The 23,057-nt window shown below is 45.3% G+C and overlaps 1 protein-coding gene across 1 annotated transcript in view; it reads left to right on the top strand.

Annotated features, from left to right (window-relative positions):
- The window catches only part of LOC147637642 (pentatricopeptide repeat-containing protein At3g16610-like), a 73,088-nt gene extending 50,265 nt beyond the window's left edge, over positions 1 to 22,823 (top strand). Inside the window, exon 2 of the mRNA XM_086799467.1 lies at positions 19,325 to 22,823. Coding sequence (XP_086655593.1) covers positions 19,325 to 22,013 — 2,689 coding nt within the window. The 3' untranslated portion in view covers positions 22,014 to 22,823. The remainder of the gene's footprint in view (positions 1 to 19,324) is intronic.
- Positions 22,824 to 23,057: the final 234 nt, after the last annotated feature.

Genomic DNA, 23,057 nt, shown 5'->3' on the forward strand with positions numbered 1-23,057 from the left:
AAATGGAAAAATGATCAAAAGGAAAAGGGAAAAGGCAAAGACAAAGAGAAAGATGAAGCCAAAGATGTAAAGCCAAAGGGCAAAAGTGGAGTCAAGATTGAAGAAATCAATGTGTCACATGCAGGTGGCAGTGAGGATGAGGTCCTATTTACGTCTTCACTTGATGCCCATTCACTTCTTACAGGTGGTCATGGTATGCACTCATGGATCATTGATTCAGGTGCCTCCTTTCATGTCACAGGTTGCAGAGACTTGTTTGTCAAGTATACTGCTGGCAATGAAGGAGTGGTTTATTTGGGTGATAACCATGCATGCAAGATTCTTGCCAGAGGTGATGTGAGGCTTGTGTTTTCAGATGGCTCACAGCTTATGCTCCATGATGTCAGGCATGTGCCTGAGATCAAGAAGAATCTGCTTTCTACTGGATAGCTTGATGATGTTGATTATGTTACCACATTTGGTAGTGGAAAGTGGAAAATTAGTAAGGGCTCACTGGTTGTTGCCAGAGGCTCTAAGGTGGACACTCTATATTTCATGCATGCAGGTGTTTGTCACCATGCTAATGTAAATGCAACCGAGCTGCCGGAAATCTCTGTGGCATAGCCGGTTGGGACACATGAGTGTCAAAGAAATGGAGCAATTGTCTCGTTTGGGTTACTTGCCTTCTCTAAAGTTTTCAAGTTTTCAGTTTTGTGAGCATTGTATATATGGTAGGCAACTACAGTGCCCCCACAAGAAAGCTTTTGGACAGAAAGATGCTCAGTTAGAGCTTGTGCATACAGATGTATGTGAGATGCCTCAGCTTTCTTTGGGAGGGGCAAAATATTTTGTGTCTTTTATTGATGATACCACACGCAAGGTGTGGGTTTATCCTCTTCGTTTGAAGAGTGATACATTCTCAGTGTTTCAGAAGTTTGTTGCTCATGTTGAGAATCAAACTGGCAAAACACTGAAGGCTTTGCGTTCCGACAATGGTGGAGAGTATATGTCCAAACAGTTTCAGGACTTTTGTGATGCTAAAGGCATCAAGAGGGAGCTCTCTACTCCTTATGATCCTCCACAAAACGGGACAGCAGAGAGGATGAACAGGACCATTCAAGAGAAGGTCCGTTCTATGTTGTCACATGCTGCATTACCTCATGGTTTTTGGGCTGAAGCTTTTATGACAGCCGTTCACCTTATAAACAGGTCACCTAACACGAGGCTTGGTGGGAAAGTGCCAGAAGAAGTATGGACAGGGAAGCCTCCGTCATACAAGCACTTGAGAGTGTTTGGTTGCGTTGCGTACGTGCACATACGCAGGGAAATGTGCACCAAACTTGATCCTAAGTCTCACAAATGCATATTCCTAGGATATGGTGACAGAGGTGAAATGGGGTATAGACTTTGGGATCCCATAAATAGAAAGATTATATGTCATGGCCCTGTGAAAATGGAGCAGGACAAGTGTGGGCATGGTGGTTGCAGGGTCAGAATATTTTATGATTCACATGGGGGGTGCCCGGACAGTGTTTAAAGATGTGTGGACAACCCTAGGTGTGAAGGGGGAACATTAAAACATTAACTTTTAATGTTTATAAAAGTTGCCCCTGGGCCTTAGTGGCCCTAGGGAACTTATTAAGTTGGGCCCTAGGGATTAACTTGGGAAGGAGGTTTTCTCTCTCTTCACTCTCTCTCCTCCCTTTTTGGGGAGTCGTGTAGCAAAAGGAGAGGCTTCCTTCATGCGCATGTATCCAAGCGTGGAAAAGCACAGGAAGGGGAGGCGACTGCTGAAGAGAAGTGTGCTGCTGTTTTTCTGAGGCAAACCAGCCGTACAGCACTGTACGGCCAGTGCTAGACTCTCTCTCTCTCTCTCTCTTTCTCCTCTACTGCTGGCGGCGCACAGGACAGTTGCTGTTTTTGCTGCGCAGAAGCTCCAAACAGGCTGTACAACCTGTTCTCCAGCCCAAACCATACTGTACGACTGCCGTACAGTGTACGGACAGTCAGATACAGTGCATACAGGTGCAGACGGTGCTTTTCTGAGTGCTGGACAGACCTGTGCAGGCTGATTCAGGCTGGTACAGAAGTGGACAGCAGGCTGTTTTTGCAAGTACAACGCCTGGCACGCATCCCGAGGCGGTACAATCAAGTACAGTGCTGATTTTCAGATCTGTACTTCCAAGGACAGCATAGGAGTGAGCATCAGGAGGAAGATACAGGCAAGTGCAAGCACACGTGTGAAGCAGGATTGTGGGTTCAAGTGCCTGCAGGCACAGATTGGTGCTGTTGCTTCCTCCAGAGTTGTTTCACGAGCTGAACTTGGTAAGCCTTGACTCTGTTCATCCATCTCTCTTTCTATTGCTTGATGTCTGCTACAGGTATGTGTTATCTGGCTCCTTGTGAGAGGAGGAGTATAGCAGATTGACAAGGGATTAAGACAGGGATTGAACAGCACATGTATGTTGAGCTGAGAAGATGTATCATGCTTATGAGTTATGCCAGATGTATGCCCATGGCTGGCCTGCTTTGTGAACTTGGCTGATCAGAGGGAGGCACAGTGTGTTGCTTGAGGACACAGATCTGTGTGCATAGATCCTCTGTGCTGAGAAGGATTTGTGGGCAGTCAGATTGGACTACAGGTGTAAACTCTTGGCTGGTTATTATGTTGTACTCAGCCATACATATTATTTTAATGGAATAAAGAAATACCGCAAGGGGCGCCAAGCTTTGGGGCCAACAGGTGTCGTTGTGTTTTCAGATTTGGGCACTCTAGCCTCAATCTGTGTTTTGTTTATCATCTAGACTACAAGTGGACGGGTGTTAGCTCTTACCGCACTCTGGTTTTCTATCAGAGGCCGGTTTCAAGGTTCCGTTGCCGGGACCAATCATCAACTTTCTGAAGGGGGTGAGCTCGTGGTTGTTTTGGAGAAAGCCATCGCTGAAAATTCAGCAATCATGTCTGATACAGAGGAAGAGTACTTCTATCAAGAAGAAGAAGAGCAAGAGACTTCTCCTGAAAGAGATGTATCTGAGGATATTTTTGCAGGAGAACAGGCTGCAGATGTTGAGCCTTATGAGGATGTAACACAGCCAGAAGATGTGCATAGTAAAGAGGATGATGATGCTAAGTTCAAAGATCGCTTGGCTAGTGTTATGGATACTTTTATGCAGCTCACACAGAGTGAGAGATTTGCTGAATTTTTGAGGTCTCGCTCAGAGCCCCGCACAGAGCCCCAGAAAAAGAAGAAGAAGGTTCGTTCGAAGAATCTTTCTCATGGTCATAGTGGTACCACTCCACAGGATCCATCTCCTGCCCAGTTTCCGAACATGCAGCATGCTTTTGGTGCAAACCCACAGAGTTCCTTCTATGGACAGCCACCTATTCCTCAGCAGAACATGCATCCAGGGTACTTTGGTGGTGGCTCAGTGTTTCAATCCATGACTGGGGGTTATCCTCAGGGAGGCATGGGTATGTATGGGCCTTTTGGAGCCAATTTTCAGCCTGGCATGCAAGGGAATATGTATGGTGGTATGCAGTCCGGTATGCAAGGAAATGTGTTTGGAAGCATGCAACCTGGAATGCAAGGCAATATGTTTGGTGGCATGCAGCCAGGTATGCAGCATGGAATGTATGGAAACATGGCTGGGATGTATGGTATGCCTGGTGTTGGAATGGGAAATGTTGACCCAATGATGGGTATGAATGTTGGGGGCAGCAATCTCACGAAACCACCTCCATATGATAATCTAACGCCTATGGGAAAGGCGAAGGATTACAAGGAAGGGGGAGCTGCAGTGAAGTTTGACACTTTCAGTGGGGCCAAGGATAAATTGAAGGCACTTACCTTTTTACAGCAGTTTGATGCTGCTTTTTCTGGTGGGAATTACACAGAGTCCTCGAAGGTGAGGAAAGCTGCCACTTTTCTCAAGGGCAATGCTTTGCAGTGGTGGTCTACTCTTCTTTTGCAGGGCATAGCACCCACCACATGGGTCCAATTCAAACAGGTTTTCTCTTCCGTATGGCTCACATCTACATTTGAGGTGGATGTTATGACAGCATGGCACAAGCTGGATGCTTCAAAGTGTGATAGTTTGGAAGACTATAACAAGAAGTTTTGGGAAGCTCTACTCCCAGTGACTTCTTATCGTGCCGTGCCATTATCTGAGCAGGTAGAGAAGTATTGTTGTGGGCTGCCCAAGGAGGTACGAGATTACTGTATAAAGACAAGAGTAACGAATATGTCACAGATGATTGAAAATGCTATGACAGCTAATGCGTTACTCACAGGTGGTTCATCTGGGTTTAAAGGCAGTAAGAAGTTGGGCAAGAAAGCTGAAAAATTTGGGCATGCTTCTCGTGATGCTAAAGGGTCTTCAGAGACAAAGTATAAGAAGTTGCCAATGCCCAAAAGGACTTCTGAGGAAAGACAGGCTTTGAGAGATGCTCAAAAGTGTTTTTACTGTACTGAAGAGGGGCATATGTCATTCAATTGTCCCAAGAGAACGTCCAAGAAGGATCCTGACAATAAAGGAGAGCCCAAGCCAAAGAAACCAAAGCCTTCTGCAGGTTTAGTTCCTGATCTTGTGGGTGAGCAGCTAAGTGGTGAAGCTACAGAGTTGTGCAGGGCATGGGGCAAAGTGAGAGATCAGAATGCTTTGATCTTCTTTGACACAGGTGCTAGAGCCAACTTCATTTCACCAGATTTGGCTAGCCGATTGGGGATTCGCGCAGAGGAAATGGGGCCGTTACATGAGGCAAATATGGCTTGTCCAGGGTATGCAGAACCTGTTACTCCTATCATTGGGAAGCTTCGGCTTCATTTGCAGGGTTATGTGGACAGCGAAGAGTTCTTCATCATGCCTTTGGATGGCTGTGATGTTTTGTTGGGGATGCCATGGTGCCACAGGGTACATGCGGTGGTGGATACTTACAATAGGACAATTACTCTGACTCATAGAGGGAAAGAGCATGTATTGGATGTAAAACTCAAAGGGGAATCTGTTCCTATTGTATCCGCTTCGGCGATTTCATCAGTAATGAAAAAGCATCTTTCCGCGTACTTGATTTATGTAAAGGATGCACAGGATGATGAGTCTAAGTCTAATTTGTCAATGTTAGATAAGGACAGGGCTGATTTCTTAAGTGAGTTTCAAGACTGTTTTTCCGAGTCATTGCCAGGAGAATTACCTCCTGAGAGGCCAGAAGATCATGCCATAGATCTGATTCCTGGTAGTACTCCACCGAATAGACCGCCGTATCGTGTTAGTGCAGCCCAACAGGAAGAGATTATGAGTCAGGTGCAGGAGCTGTTGAATAAGGGGTTGATTCAGCCTAGCTCATCACCCTTTTGCTCACCTGTGCTCTTAGTGCAGAAGAAGGATGGTTCTTGGCGCATGTGTATTGATTACAGGGCGCTGAATAAGAATACCATCAAGAATCGATTCCCCATACCGAGGATCGATGACATCTTGGACCGCTTACAGGGCTCCACAGTTTTTAGTCGTATTGACTTGAAAAGCGGGTATCATCAGATACGCATTAGACCCGAGGATGTGCATAAGACAGCATTCCGAACCACGTTTGGGTTGTATGAGTTCTTGGTTATGCCCTTTGGTTTAACGAATGCGCCTGCCACATTTAACAGAATGATGGACAGGATCTTCAGACCTCATAGAGAGTTTGTGGGCACATTCTTTGATGATATGATTGTGCATTCACAAACTGAGGAAGAGCATAGAGGGCATTTGGCCATTGTGTTTGCAGAACTCAGAAACCATAGATTGGTGGTTAATGGCAAGAAGAGTGAGTTTTTCTTGCAGGAGATACATTTCTTGGGGCATATTGTGTCTGGTCATGGAGTCCGTATGGATCCAGCAAAGGTGGAAGCAATACTTAATTGGCCAGCTTTGAGGACTGTGCATGATGTACGCAGCTTTCTAGGATTGTGTTCCTATTACAGGCGTTACATACGGCACTTTGCTGAAATTGCTTCGCCTCTTCATGCTTTGACGAAGAAAGCAACTCCGTTTAGATGGGCTGATCGGGAAATTACAGCATTCAAAAAGCTCAAAGAAAAGCTTACTTCGGACCCAGTATTGGTGTTACCGGACCTCCGAAAGGCTTTTGTTGTCCAGTGTGATGCATGTGGAAGTAGCATTGGTGCAGTTCTCATGCAAGAGGGACATGTGATAGCCTATGAGAGTAGAGTTTTGCAAGATGCTGAGAAGCATTTACAGGTGTATGAGAAAGAGATGTTGGCTGTAATTCACGCTCTTTCTACATGGAAACACTACTTGCTTGGGGCTGATTTCACTGTACAGACAGATCATCAGACCTTGCGTTACTTCCTTACGCAAACTAAGCTTTCAGAGAAGCATATGCGTTGGGCAAACTTTTTGTCAATGTTTCACTTCCAGATTGTGCATGTGGAAGGCAAAAAGAATGTAGTGGCAGATGCTTTGTCACGCAAGCCACAGGTCTCTGCAGTTTCACTTGCTTATCATCATGAGCTTGATGAAATGAAAGAGCAGTATGCCCATGATGAGGATTTTGAAAGGTTGTATGATCAGATGTCTGAGGGTCAGCGGCATGAGCATTACACTCTCAGAGATGGGTTTTTATTGATGCATGGCAGACTGTGTGTTACCAGGCCATTGCGACTCAAGGTTATGATTGAAAGTCATGCTCCACCGTATGCAGGTCATAGAGGTATTGACGCCACGGTCAAAGCAGTGGAGACTTTCTTTTATTGGCCAACCTTGAGGAGAGATGTTGACGCCTTTGTGAGGCAATGCATCGTATGTCAGAAGGTAAAGTTTGACCGTCAGAAGACACCAGGGTTATTACAGCCTTTACCTATTCCGGATAGACCTTGGGAGAGCATTGCCATGGATTTTGTATTTGATCTTCCACGGACACAAACGGGAAATGATGGTATCTGGACAATCATATGCAGGTTCAGTAAGCAGGCTCATTTCATTCCCGTGAGGAAGACAATTAAAGTGGATCATATGGTGAAGTTGTTCATGGCGAACATCTTCAAGTATCATGGCTTGCCTACGTCTATCATTAGTGACCGTGATCCACGGATGACGAGTTTGTTTTGGAGAGGGTTGTTTGACAACATGGGTACAACTCTCAAGTTTTCATCGTCATTTCATCCACAGACAGATGGTCAGTCAGAAGAGGCTAACTCTACAGTGTTGGATCTTCTTAAGTGTTATGTGTCAGAGCACAAGCAACAATGGGAAAAGTATCTTCCTTTGGTGGAGTTTGCATATAACAACACTGTACATAGCTCGACAGGCAAGGCGCCTTTTGAGATTGTAGAAGGAGGGAAGAAGGTTCCACCCATTTTGCATACAAAGGATAAGATCTTTGAGGCTGATCAGTATGTGGAGAGCTTGGATGAAGCTTATCGGAGAGTTAAGTTGGCCCTCCAGAAAACTCAGCAGAAGCAAAAGAAAGCCGCAGACCGTCACAGACGTGATTTACAGTTTGCATTGGGTGATTGGGTTCTTTTGCGTTTTGAAAAGGCTAGACTCAAGAAGATGAAGGGTAAAGAGCGCTTATTCCCTAAGTTGAGTATGCGATATTATGGGCCTTTTCAGGTTTTGGAAAAGATTGGTGAGGTAACCTATCGTTTGAAGTTACCAGATCACTGGCGGATTCACAATGCTTTTCACGTGAGTCTTCTTAGACCTTTCCGTGGGGATGTGCCTGAGGATGTATCAGATGAGGCTCAGCCGGAAGTTGAGGAACTTGATGAGGTTCTGATTCCAGAGCAGATACTGGCACATAAAGAAAGGAAGGTACGAGGTAAAGTTTCCCGTCGCTATCTTGTGAAGTTCAAGAACTATTCACCGATGGATGCGAAGTGGATGGAGGAAGGTGACTTAACAGATTCACCTCAGGTTTTGCAGCTTTATCTCGATGCCTTTGAGTTAGAGCCGACTCTTATTGTGGCTCATTCAGGTTCAGCAGAGCATGGGTCTGGAGCATTACCTGATGCTCAAGAGGGGGGTAGCACCTCCACTCCCTTGATACAGACAGGCTCAGATGACATCTAGAGGTCGCTTGGTGCAGATTTTATCTCATCCGAAGGTACTGAGGCTGACAGTACATCTGTTTATGGGACTTCTATGATATATGTGTACTAGTCACATGGAAATTTTTGTGGATATGTATGGTTCACAGTGGTATACAACTTGAACTATTACTATGCCATTGCTTTGCAGTGAATGATGATACATGTGTGTGGCTCAGAGAGATTGGGACGCTGATCTTGCCATATTGTATATTTCACTTTGAATATTTTGATGCATCACCAGAATGCAATCGAGGACGCTTGCCATCTTTCAAGAGGGGGGTATGTCATGGCCCTGTGAAAATGGAGCAGGACAAGTGTGGGCATGGTGGTTGCAGGGTCAGAATATTTTATGATTCACATGGGGGGTGCCCGGACAGTGTTTAAAGATGTGTGGACAACCCTAGGTGTGAAGGGGGAACATTAAAACATTAACTTTTAATGTTTATAAAAGTTGCCCCTGGGCCTTAGTGGCCCTAGGGAACTTATTAAGTTGGGCCCTAGGGATTAACTTGGGAAGGAGGTTTTCTCTCTCTTCACTCTCTCTCCTCCCTTTTTGGGGAGTCGTGTAGCAAAAGGAGAGGCTTCCTTCATGCGCATGTATCCAAGCGTGGAAAAGCACAGGAAGGGGAGGCGACTGCTGAAGAGAAGTGTGCTGCTGTTTTTCTGAGGCAAACCAGCCGTACAGCACTGTACGGCCAGTGCTAGACTCTCTCTCTCTCTCTCTCTTTCTCCTCTACTGCTGGCGGCGCACAGGACAGTTGCTGTTTTTGCTGCGCAGAAGCTCCAAACAGGCTGTACAACCTGTTCTCCAGCCCAAACCATACTGTACGACTGCCGTACAGTGTACGGACAGTCAGATACAGTGCATACAGGTGCAGACGGTGCTTTTCTGAGTGCTGGACAGACCTGTGCAGGCTGATTCAGGCTGGTACAGAAGTGGACAGCAGGCTGTTTTTGCAAGTACAACGCCTGGCACGCATCCCGAGGCGGTACAATCAAGTACAGTGCTGATTTTCAGATCTGTACTTCCAAGGACAGCATAGGAGTGAGCATCAGGAGGAAGATACAGGCAAGTGCAAGCACACGTGTGAAGCAGGATTGTGGGTTCAAGTGCCTGCAGGCACAGATTGGTGCTGTTGCTTCCTCCAGAGTTGTTTCACGAGCTGAACTTGGTAAGCCTTGACTCTGTTCATCGATCTCTCTTTCTATTGCTTGATGTCTGCTACAGGTATGTGTTATCTGGCTCCTTGTGAGAGGAGGAGTATAGCAGATTGACAAGGGATTAAGACAGGGATTGAACAGCACATGTATGTTGAGCTGAGAAGATGTATCATGCTTATGAGTTATGCCAGATGTATGCCCATGGCTGGCCTGCTTTGTGAACTTGGCTGATCAGAGGGAGGCACAGTGTGTTGCTTGAGGACACAGATCTGTGTGCATAGATCCTCTGTGCTGAGAAGGATTTGTGGGCAGTCAGATTGGACTACAGGTGTAAACTCTTGGCTGGTTATTATGTTGTACTCAGCCATACATATTATTTTAATGGAATAAAGAAATACCGCAAGGGGCGCCAAGCTTTGGGGCCAACAGGTGTCGTTGTGTTTTCAGATTTGGGCACTCTAGCCTCAATCTGTGTTTTGTTTATCATCTAGACTACAAGTGGACGGGTGTTAGCTCTTACCGCACTCTGGTTTTCTATCAGAGGCCGGTTTCATTATACGCAGCAATGATGTCATTTTTGATGAAACATGCATGTATAAGGAGCCTGCAAGGCAACAGGAGCCTAACAGAGTCATCTTTGATGATGATGGACATCATGGACAACAACAAAGGGCTGTAAATCAGCCATTACAGCAGGAAAACCAGCCCTTAAATGGTGCTGAAAATGGTCCAAATGGACAGCCAGATATGGCAGAAGATATCCCTATGGATATACCACAGTTAGAGGAGATACCGGGCATGATATTTCAGCCTTATGGCATGGAACAGGAGCCACCAATGGGTGATATGCAGGCTGGACAGCAACCTGCAAATGATGGTCATTGGGTACGGAGGTCCACTAGACCCTCCAGAGCCCCTGACAGGTTTGTTCCAGGGGTTGACTACTTGATGCTCACTGACTGTGGAGAGCCCTCATGTTATAAGGAGGCTTTACAGAGGGCAGACAAGGCTCTTTGGGAGCGTGCCATGAAGTCAGAGATGGATTCTCTGCATAAAAATGGAACTTGGAAGTTGGTGCATTTGCCTGCAGGCAAGAAGGTTTTGCCATGCAAGTGGGTATACAGGCTCAAAGTTGCACCAGATGCAAAGCCAAGATACAAAGCCAGGTTAGTGGCTAAGGGCTTCAAGCAGGAATATGGTGTGGACTTTGATGAGATCTTCTCTCCAGTGGTCAAAATGACCACACTTAGAGCTGTGTTAGCTTTGGTTGCGCATGATGATCTGGACTTGATTCAGATGGATGTGAAGACTGCTTTTCTTCACGGTGATCTCCGTGAGGAGATATATATGCAGCAGCCAGAGGGTTATGCAGTGAGTGGAAAGGAGAAGCTTGTATGCAAGCTGAAAAAGAGTCTTTATGGGCTCAAACAGGAACCAAGAGAATGGTATCATAAATTTGATACATTCATGAAATCACAGAAATTCAGGAGAAGTGACATAGATCACTGCTTGTACACCAAGAAAGCTTTGGATGGCAGTCTATTGATTCTCATTTTGTATGTTGATGATATGTTGATTGCCGGGAAATCTCGTAAAGAGATGGATGCCTTGAAGAAGAGGCTGCATGAAACCTTTGATATGAAGGATTTGGGTGATGCAAATCACATCTTGGGTATGCGGATACTTCGGGACAGAAATCAGCATGTGTTGTATTTGTCTCAGAAGGAATACATTGGCAAAGTTTTGCAGAGGTTCAATATGGACGGGGGGAAGAAGACTAGTACTCCTTTGCCTCCATATGTGAAACTCAGTGCTATGGACAGCCCACAGTCAGATAGAGACAGGGCTGATATGGCCAAGATTCCGTAGGCTTCAGCTTGTGGCAGTCTCATGTATGCCATGGTTGCTACTAGGCCGGACATTGCATTTGGAGTGGGAGTGGTTTCTAGATACATGGCCAACCCTGGCAAGAAGCATTGGGAAGCAGTGAAAGGTGTCATGAGATACCTGAAGGGCACACAGGATTTGTGCATTTGCTTTGGCAAACAGGATGCATTAGTGCATGGTTACACGGATTCAGATTATGCCGGTCATCCAGATAACCGGAAGTCTACTACCGGTTATGTGTTTACATTCACAGGAGGTGCTGTGTCATGGATATCCAGGATGCAGAAGTGCACTGCCTTATCTACTACAGAGGCCGAGTATATTGCAGCCACAGAGGCTTGCAAGGAGGCATTATGGCTATCTCGGTTAGTGGTTGATTTGGGCTATACAGGGGATATTCCATTGTTGCATTGTGACAGTCAGAGTGCCATCCAGTTGGCAAAGAACCCTGCCTTTCATGCAAAGACGAAGCATGTGGATGTGAAGTATCACTTCATCAGAGAGGTGATAGAGAACAAGCAAATTCAGCTTGTTAAGATTCATACGGATGACAACCCGGCTGATCTGTTGACGAAGAGTTTGCCTCCGGAGCGGTTTGCTCATTGTTGCAGACACTTGATGGGCATTGGATGAGGCCAGTCTCAGCCTTGATTTGGCCTTGTATATTATCATGTACATGCTGATTTTTCTTTTCCTTTACTTAAGGGCACTTTGCCTTTAAGTGGAAGGTTGTTGGGGTAAAGGCGTTATGCCCACCCTTATAGTGTGTACAAGCCCATAAGTTATAGTACATAGTACACTTAGTACTTTTAATGTACTAAGTGCACTATGTGTACTAGTGCAATATACATGTGTGATAGGGGAGTCACACACTCATGCCATCATGAGTTGACTTGTTGTTCTCTCTGTGTATGTCTCCCACATTAACCTAACCCTAATTCCTGTTTCTCCCACACACTCACTTTGCCCCATGCCCTGCACAACTCTGTAGCTTCACCACCTAGCTGCTCCCCCACAAGATCAGGAACTAAGCCTGCAGAAGGCTTTTGTTTCTTTGGCTTGGGCTCTCCTTTATTGTTAGAGTCCTTTTGGGACTTTCTTTTGGGACAATTGAATGACATTTGCCCCTCTTCAGTACAGTAAAAACACTTATGAGCATCTCTCAAAACCTGTCTTTCCTCAGAAGTCCTCTTGGGCATTGGCAACTTCTTATACTTCATCTCTGAAGACCCTTTAGCATCACGAGAAGCATGCCCAAATTTTTCAGCTTTCTTGCTCAATTTCTTACTGCCTTTAAACCCAGATGAACCACCTGTGAGTAACGCATTAGCTGTCATAGCATTTTCAATCATCTGTGACATGTTCGTTACTCGTCTTTATACAATAATCTCGTACCTCTTTGGGCAGCCCACAACAATACTTCTCTACCTGCTCAGATAATGGCACAGCACGGTAAGAAGTCACTGGGAGTAAAGCTTCCCAAAACTTCTTGTTATAATCCTCCAAACTATCACACTTTGAAGCATCCAATTTGTGCCATGCGGTCATAACATCCACCTCAAATGTAGATGTGAGCCATACAGAAGAGAAAACCTGTTTGAATTGGACCCATGTAGTGGGTGCTATGCCCTGCAAAAGAAGAGTAGACCACCACTGCAAAGCATTGCCCTTGAGAAAAGTGGCGGCTTTCCTCACCTTAGAGGACTCTGTGTAATTACAACCAGAAAAAGCAGCATCAAACTGCTGTAAAAAGGTAAGTGCTTTAAGTTTATCTTTGGCCCCACTGAATGTGTCAAACTTCACTGCAGCTCCCCCTTCCTTGTAATCCTTCGCCTTTCCCATAGGCGTTAGATTATCATATGGAAGTGGTTTCGCAAGATTGCTACCCCCAACATTCATACCCATCATTGGGTCAACATTTCCCATTCCCACACCAGGCATACCATACATTCCAGCCATGTTTCCAAACATTCCATTATGCATACCTGGCTGCATACCACCAAACATATTGCCTTGCATTCCAGGTTGCATGCCCCCAAACATATTTCCTTGCATACCGGACTGCATACCACCATACATATTCCCTTGCATGCCAGGCTGAAAATTGGCTCCAAAAGGCCCGTACATACCCATGCCTCCCTGAGGGTAACCCCCAGTCATAGATTGGAACACCGAGCCACCACCAAAGTAACCTGGATGCATGTTCTGCTGAGGAATAGGTGGCTGTCCATAGAAGGAACTCTGAGAGTTTGCTCCATAAGCATGCTTCATATTCGGAAACTGGCCAAAAGATGGTTCCTGTGGGATGGCACCACTATGACCCTGAGGAAGATTCTTTGAACGAACCTTCTTCTTCTTTTTCTCGGGTTCTGTGCGGGGCTCTATGCGGGATCTCATAAATTCAGCAAATCTCTCACTCTGTGTGAGCTGCATAAAAGTATCCATAACACTAGCCAAACGATCTTTGAACCGAGCATCATCATCCTCTTTACCGTGCACATCTTCTGGTTGTGTTACATCCTCATAAGGCTCAACATCTGCAGCCTGTTCTCCTGCAAAAATATCCTCAGATACATCTCTCTCAGGAGAAGTCTTTTGCTCTTCTTCTTCATGATAGAAGTACTCATCCTCTGTATCAGACATGTTTGCTGAATTTTCAGCAATGGCTTTCTTCAAAGCAACCACGAGCTCACCCCCTTCAGAAAGTTGATGATTGGTCCCGGGGACGGAACCTTGAAACCGGCCTCTGATAGAAACCAGAGTGCGGTAGACTAGCAGTCACCCGTCCACTTGTAGTCTAGATGTGAAAACAAAACAGATTGGAGCTAGAGTGCCCAAATCTGAAAACAAAGCGACACCTGTTGGCCCCAAAGCTTGGCGCCCCTTGCGGTATTTCTTTATTCAATTCCAAAAATATGAATGGCTGAGTACAACAAAAATCAGCCAAGAGATTACACTTGTATGTCCAATCTGACGGCCCACAATTCCCTCTTAGCACAGAGGATCTATGCACACAGATCTGTGTTTCACAATAACACACTGTGCCTCCCTCTGATCAGCCAAGACCACTAAGCAGGGCAGCCATGAGCATACATTTGGCATAACTCAAGTGCATGATACAACATCTCAGCTCATACATACATGTACTGTCCAAACTCTGTCTCAACCCTTGTCAATCTGCCATACCCCTCCTCTCACAAGGGGCCAGATAGCTCATATCTGCAACAGACATCAAGTAGTAGAAAGAGAGATAGATGAACAGAAGCGGAGCTTACCAAATTCAGCTCGTGAAACAGCACTGGAGGAAGCAACGGTACCAATCTGTACTTGCAGGCACTTGTTTCCACAACCCTGCTTCACACGTGTTTGTACTTGTCTGTACCCTCCTCCTTGTGTTCACTTCTATGCTGTCTTTGAAAGTACAGATCTGAAAAACAGCACTGTACTTGTATGTACTTGATTGTACTTGCTTGTACTTGACTGTATGGGCCGTTTTCTGCAGAAAACCAGAAGTAGCTGCCTGTTGATGTGCTGCTGGTCGCCTGCGCCGTCTGCAACAGTGTTGCCCAGCACCTGTTCTTGCACCAGAACTAGTCGTACATTGTACTTGCAGAAAGTACAGAACTGTACTTGCAGTCGTACAGCCTGTACAGCCTGAATTCAACAGCTGCAGCCGCCTGTCTCTGTCCCATAGCTCTGTATCCTCTCTGGTTATCTGCGCCGCCTGTCCACAGCAGTACCTGCTGTTCGTACAGCACTGTACGGCTGCTGTACGGCCTGCTCCAGCACAGAGTACACAGAAAACAGCAACAGCAGCCCTAATCAGCAGTCGACCTCTTCTCTTTAGCTTTTCCACGCATGTACACAAGCGCATCAATCCTCCACGACTCCTTTTCCCAAAAGCTAGAGAGAGGGGGAGGAGAGAGAAGCACTCACTCCAAAAGTGGAGTGGCCTCCTCCCCATAAAAATCCTAGGGCCCCAAACTTAAAAAGTCCCTAGGGGTCACTAAGGCCTAGGGGCAACTTTAATAAACATTAAAGTTTAATGTTCTAGTTCCCCCCTTCACACCTAGGGATGTCCACACATCTTTAACTCTGTCCGGGCACCCCCCATGTGAATCATTCAATATTCTGACTGTGCAACCACCATGCCCACACTTGTGCTGTTTCATTTTCACAGGGACATGACAGATTCCGAGACTTTACACAGGTCGATCTCCGAAATTATCCCCTAGATACTGTGGACCATTTTGTATTACACGACGGATTGGTTCAGTTGCATATGCATTGGATTTGCCTTCTCATGTGAAAGCTCATCTTGTATTTCATGTCAGTAGACTTAAGGAAGTACTGGGTGGAACATACCAATTAGTTACTCCTCAAGAAATCATAGATGTCGAGGACATGACATTTGTTCCACACGAACCTGAAAAGATTCTTGGATTTCGTGAAAGAAGATTGTGTAATACGCTTATCACGGAATACAAGATCAAGTGGAAGGATCGTGTTAAGGAGGACGCTACATGGGAGACATTGACTACTCTTCAAAGAGATTACCCTGGCTTTTTAGTGAGCTAAGGACTGAGCTCTTAGAGGAAGGGGAGTATGTCATATGCACAATGTGTATCTACCGTGTACTACACGCACACAAGACTAGCTTCTAGGTTTGGGGAAGCTTGGAGCTAGGTAGGCTGATTGGCGAGCTGAGTTAGGGAAAGACTAACGGGCGGGCACCCAAGTATGGACGGGCGGGCGCCCAAGTGTGGCCGCCCGATGACCGGCCAAGAGCCTATAAAAGGGTGGCCAAGGTTAGTCATTAGTTATATAGTCTCGTGTGATTTGTGAGAGCTCTATGGTCTGGAGCCTGGATCTAGTGCAGACGTGCACCTGCTTTATGCAGCCGAGGCCGGCAGCAGTCTCGAGGTCCGCGAGGGTAGCTTCGTGCCGGTATGGGATGTCACGAGGTAGAGATTGGTTAGTTAGCTCAGGCTCGGTGGGGACAGCCAAGACTGTGGGCTTGCGCACGGCTGTCGAGGTTGGGAGGTGAGTCAGGTCTGCACCCCCCTTCTTGTTTACTTGTTTGTTTGTAGGTTTCGAGTCTCGAACCAGGAGCGTTCTACGAGGAGATCCTATGGGGTTTTGACAGTGGTAGTGACCAGGTCTTTGCTGCCAATGACAAATGTAACATGGGTGCTTGCGGAAGCATGTTTATGAGTTGGTTGATTATCCTTAGTGCCTAATCAAAGACTTATGCACAAACAACTTCTTCATGCTCAATACACAGTAGAGAGAGATGACCTACTCTACCATGTAGTACTAACATGAAATATATATAAGTTGAATAGAGATACTCAACGGTAACACTACTCCTGAGTTCTCAATGACTCAATGATGATTGATTGATCAATGAATAAATATGGCTAAAGCCTAGACTCCTATTTATAGTGTCTAATGTTGGTGAGTTGGCTACCAACTCTACCAACCCTAATAATAATGTCCCATTAAGTGTGTTCGCACAATAACCCAATAACTCTGTCCACATTGGGCTGTTCAATGGGTGCCTAGACAATATTACAATGATTTGGCACAATAGCCCTTACAAACAGTAGTACGGGTGGTACAGATAGTACAGACAGCATGTATGTTTGCCGCACGGGGGTGTACAAACAACATGTAGGGATGTACTAATAGGTACGGGCGTTGTGCGGGTGTACGATGTATGGAAAATTTGGGTTGCTATTAGATTCAGACAAGGGAGGATAAACCTTGGGCTCTGATACCACTGTTGGGTTAGGCTTAACCCTTACGAGCAAGAAATAGCGGTAGAAAACAGCAGAGAGAGAAAGAGAGAGGGAGAAGTACTTGCATGTATAATCCTTTCACACCAAACATCCATGGAGAAAAACCCATAGGACAAAAGTGCCCCTGGAGTTGGTGCTTGTTCATATGCATCATATAAGCATATGCCCTCAAAAAGGACTCCTCTCTCCGCATTCTACATATTTTGAACAAGCCTTTTTGCAGAGAGAGAGAGAGAGAGAGAAATGAAATGAAATGTTATATTAACGTCTTCAAAAGGCCATAATGACCTATGAGACCAAAAAGTTACATCATGGTGGATCTGATACAATGTCTGGATAAAAAACCAGAAAATGAAAAATAAAGATGATACTACTGGCACCTAGAAAATGAAACTGGAACTGGAATGTAAAAAGAAACCCTTATAGGGTGTGAATATAGTGAGGGGGGGGTACGCTATGGAGGTGAGTGGAGTACAATGAGGGAATACAATATCATGTGGGACGGGGGGTACACTATGGAGGTGCCTCCATCTCATAATATGTGCCGCATCGGACGCTGGCGGATCTCCTCAATATCCTCTGTAGTCAGCACCCTGACTGGGTGTCCCGCATGTCTCGCAAGAATAATCCGAATCCGCCGCTGCAACCTCCGTCTATGCTGGGATGCCCTCTTCCGTAGTCGTGAGCGTTTGGACCACCCAAGCTCAATCGCACGATCAATCAGTGTACCGCTGGTGTGGGTGGTATCCATGTCCTGCCGCCGAGAGAGAGAGAGAGAGAGAGAGAGAGAGAGAGAGAGAGAGAGAGAGAGAGAGAGAATATAAGCGTCTACTATAAACCCAATGGGCCTATGAGACCAAAGTGATACAATAATGTCGATGGCATATCTCATTATGGAACGGAAAATAAAATACAAACAAAACATAGCTCTCTCATTGGGGTGATACAAAACTGTCCATGGAATCTCATCATGGAATACCAGGAACGTGGAACATGAGAGGAGCATCAGCCCCCAATAGATGGTATACCACTCTCCAAAATGGCAAATTCAACGAGAGAGAGAGAGAGAGAGAGAGAGAGAGAGAGAGAGAGAGAATGGCAGATTCAAGAGCTTCACGAAAGAGCCAGTCACGCTTATCAGAGACAACAGGGTTTCTGAGACCATTATGGTTTCCTTTGGTGTTAGCGGAGCCTTGTCAAAACAGCCAGTGGAGGTTACAGTTTGCAGTGAGGGTTTCTGATATCTATGGGTTGACATCATGCATGCAGTTGAGCCTTTTACTCCATTGCCTCGGCCATCTGCAGATCAGCCTTGGCTTGATTGGGCACTATGTAAATCTGGTGACTTGATATCACTTTCAGCTAACCAGGTCTATCATAAGCTCGTATCAGAGAAAGATTGGGTTTCAGCCAAGGCCAATAAGGTGTGGGGATTGCTCAAGTCTAAATCATGGTGGCAGAAAACTCTTATGCGTGGTTGGCAGTCTAAACTCCCTTACCAAGGTAAGGTTTTCATTTGGAGGATGTTGGTGGGAGGGTTACCTACACGGGATCAGCTCAGCCGTCGTAAAATTACATTGGCCTCTTGCTTCTTCTGCACGACATGCACTGAAACAGTTATGCATCTGTTCATGAGTTGTCCAGTGGCCTGTCAGATTTGGTCTTTTGTCTCTCACGTTTGGGAGGCGGTCTACTGTTTCGGCTCATCAGTGGATATTTGGGATTTGTCCTCAAGTCATTACTTCGGACAATCACCTTGTGATATTCCATTTCCTTAGATGGACAGGACTTTGGCATATTTGGACTACACGGAATGGGTTCATCTTTGATTCCTTGTCTGGAATACATGGGCACATTCTACGTATCCGCGGTTTGCTGCTTTGGCAGTTTTCTTCTCTCCTCTCAGCGCAGCTACTGGATGCAGATGTTATTTCGTTATGGTCTACGGCGGCTCGGCTGGCTCATCTTTGATGCTTTTATCTGGGATGCTTATTTGGCTAGGAGGCTTTCTTATTAATGTACAGGTTTGCATGGTCATGATCCTTTATAAAACACCATTTCACGAAAAAGAAAAGAAAAGAAAAAAAGAATGGCAGATTCAACCCGAACAACAGCAATTAACGCAAGTCAGTCTGAGGATTAGCTTCTTGCTCTATGCTGGTAGAAAGTTCAATTTTCAGCATATTCATCGCAAATATTCATCTTTGTTCACTCCAGTAACATACACTATGTCAGGTTGAGAGAATAAATCCTTCTGCTGTCATTCTCTTTGTTCTCTTTGTATATTTCAGTTGTGTGCATTCAAGGTGCTTTAAGGAAATCACACTTCTGTTAGAGCTATTATGAAACATAAGTTGCAAACTATCAACCTCATCGATTGATGAGATCGTTCTCTGCATACAGGTGGGTGACGCTTGATGAGCATGGTATGAATGCTTGCACCACCATTTTTGTTGCTTCTTTTTGTGGAGTAGTATCGAACAAAGAAGAGGACACTGATAGCGCCTCCAGAAACCTCCTTACATTGTTTAAGGAGGAGCGATTGAAGGATATGCTGGATCTCTTGGACCAAGCTAGCATTCAAGTCAGTTTTGATACGTATTTCTCTCTTTTGCAAGGATGCATCAACATGAAAGCCTTGGAAGAGGGACGGCAAGTTCATGTCCACATCGTCAAAAGAGGATTCAATCTTGGCAACCGCTTAAGGAACAGTCTTATCGATATGTATGCAAAGTGTGGGGATGTGCTTGCAGCACGTGAAGTCTTTGACCACATGTATGTGCGGAATGTGGTTACATGGACTATGATGATTGCAGGATACGCCAAGCATGGGCAAGCAGAGGTGGCTCTCGAGCTCTATTTGCAAATGCAACAAGAAGGTACACAGTCAGATGAGGTCACCTTTGTGAGCATCCTAAATGCATGTGCCACGTTAACAGTTTTGAATTTGGGGAAGCAGATTCATACTCAGTTTTTGAATAGTGGAATCAACCCGAACATTTTTGTAGGAAACACCATCATTGACATGTATACCAAATGCAGGAGCATGGAGGATGCATGGCAAGTGTTTCAAAACATGCCTAGACGGGATGTCATCTCATGGTCAGCAATGATCTTATGCTATGTGCAGCTTGAGAACTTCAATGAGGCACTACAACTCTTTGACCAAATGGAACTTGAAGGCCCAAAGCCGAACAAGGTCACATTTGTTGGGGTTCTCAAGGCATGCACTAGTCTGGATAACTGCAAAGTAGGCAGAAAGATCCATCGCAGCATTTTGGAGAATGCTTGTGAGTCAAATACCTTAATCGGGAACACTCTTGTCGACATGTATTCAAAATGTGGTTATATAGAGGATGCACAAGTGGTGTTTTACCGGATGGTCAGCCGAGATGTAGTCTCATGGAATGTAATGATTTCGGGTTATGCTCAGCAGAATGAGGACAATGAGGCTCTGAAGGCCTTTCTGCAGATGGATGGAGAAGGAGTGCAGCCAGATGCAGTAACCTTCATAAGTGTTCTTAAAGCATGTGCCAACCAAGATGCATTGCTGCAAGGTGAATGGCTTCATACTTCCATTGTTGTGAATGGCCTTGAGTTGGACCCATTTGTGGGAGGCTCGCTTCTTGACGTGTATGCGAAATGTGGAGCTGTGGAAAACGCCCGCAGGGTGTTTGATAAGTTGAACAAACAAGATGTGGTCCTTTGGAATACAATGATTGTTGGATGTGCCCAGCATGGGGTTGGGAATGAGGCTTTCAAGATTTTCTTGCAGATGCAGTGTGAAGGTACAGCACCAAATGAGGTCACTTTTGCAAGCATTCTCAACGAATGTGGAAGGACAACAGACATGGGACAGGGAAGGCGCCTTCATGCTTCTGTCATGGAAAGTGGCTTTGAAATGTGTCTTGTAGTAAAAAATACACTCATTGACATGTATTTCAAATGTGGTAGCATAGAAGCTGCTTGTAAGGTGTTTGATACGATGGCTATGCGGGATATAATCTCGTGGAATGCAATGATTGCGGGGTACATACAGCATGAACATCCCAATGAGGCTATTAGAATGTTTTGGGAGATGCAACGAGAAGGTGTAAAACCAACCAATGTCACATTTGTTATCATCTTGAGAGCTTGCACTGGCGTAGCAGCCCTAGCACAAGGTAAGCTAATCCATTCACTTATTTTGAAAAGTGGAATGAAACCAAATACCTTGTTGGAGAATGGTCTGGTTCACATGTATGCTAAATGTGGGAATTTAGATGGCGCTCGCCAAGTATTTGATGCAATGCAGGACAGAGATGAGGTTTCGTGTGCTGTGATGATCACAAACTATGTCCAGCAAGAGCGATATGAGGAGGCAATTAAACTTTTTTGGGAAATGGAAGAAGGTGTAAGGCCCAATGAGGAAGCCTACATGGCCATTTTGAAAGCATTTACTAATCTGGCAGCATTGGAACACGGCAAGATAATTCACACTAAGGTATCAGAAAGTGGACTCATTATGCCATCTATTGGTGTAGAGAACACTTTAATTGACATGTATGCCAAGTCTGGCAGTCTAGAGGATGCACAAGCTGTGTTCGATATGATGGCAGCTCGCGATGCAGCTTCATGGACTATGATGATCATCGGATATGCTCAACATGGACATGGTAAGAAAGCCCTCCAGTTGTTTGAAAAGATATCTGAAGAAGATTTGAAGCTGGACAACATAGCCTTTCTTGGTGTGCTTGCTGCCTGCAGCCGAACTGGCCTATTAACTGAAGGCCGCTGCTTCTTTAATGCCATGAGTCGCGATCATGGTGTGGCACCAAGAGCTGAGCATTATGCTTGCATGGTGGACCTTTTTGGCAGGGTGGGGCACCTGGAGGAGGCGGTCGAGCTAGTTGAAAAAATGCCTTTTCAGCCAACCAGCGTGGTCTTGACGGCATTGCTAGGTGCCTGCAGGATGCATGAAAATGTAAAGTCGGCTGAGCATGTGGGAGAAAATATACTTGAAGTGGACTCTGAAAATGTTGGAGCATTGGTGACGCTTGCAAATATACATGCTGCAGCAGGGCAGAAAAGTGGGAGTGAGAATGCGGTGTGAAGAAGATGCCGGGATACACTGTCAAGTTGATGAACTTGTATATGCTATGGATGTCACTGCACTTTTACATCCACGCATGCGAGAGTGCGCATCCGTACACACACACACACACACACACACACTGGGATAGTGGCATATTCTTGAACTTGCTAATCATGAAGCATAAGCAAACACAAATCTAGCATTCATGTAAGCTACGCTGGACTATATTTATTTCAAGCGACTCATGGATCCATGTGTATGTTGGACAGAAGTCTAGGCCTGATCTTGAAAATTGACTCCAGCCTCCTGAAAAGCGTGTATGGTTGCATGGAAATGTTTATCTGAACTCAAGGATATTTTGAAGACTACCTTTGGAGCTGCTATATGTGCCAGAGAGAGACATCATATGCTAATGAATGCTGCCGTTGTCTGGGTTATGCCATGAGGGCTTGAATATGCAGTGTAAGTAACACTTGCAGACTCTTGGATGTGCAAATTATTTTGGTCCATGCTATAAGGATCTTGGAGACCCTAGAACAATCCTCGAGTTATTTTTCTTCAATTTTGAAATCCTCTTGGCTACTTGCAAGTTTAGCTCTTGAAGATGTACAATTTAATGGTCAACCTAAAAGGAAAATCTGCCCTTGTAGTCTCAGCAAGTACAGAAGCTTCTCCATGTTGTTGTAAGATGTGGCATTTACATCCACATAGTTAACTCCCTTATCCATGTGTGTACTGACTGATTTGCATGTTGAAATGCCATATTACTTGCCTGCAATATTCTTTTGGCATAATTCACATTGAAAAATGTAACCTCTGATTACCAAATCCGTGTAATGTAAGTCATATGACATGACCCTGACATGACAATTGTTGAATAGTGTTATGGTGGGCTAATGCATTGCATACTTCCATCCTTTTCCTTTTTCTGGTCTTAAGATACCTTTGTTTCGTAACTGTTTTGTATATTCAGATATGAGTGTTTTGGCCTGTGCGTGTGCATGCCAGTTTGCACATTCGCACGCTCCAACTTTTTTTTGCTAGTGAGGAGAATGGATGGTT

The sequence above is a fragment of the Cibotium barometz genome, chromosome 6, assembly GCF_041138505.1.
Source record: "Cibotium barometz isolate CiBa-2024 chromosome 6, ASM4113850v1, whole genome shotgun sequence".
Lineage (NCBI taxonomy): Eukaryota > Viridiplantae > Streptophyta > Polypodiopsida > Cyatheales > Cibotiaceae > Cibotium > Cibotium barometz.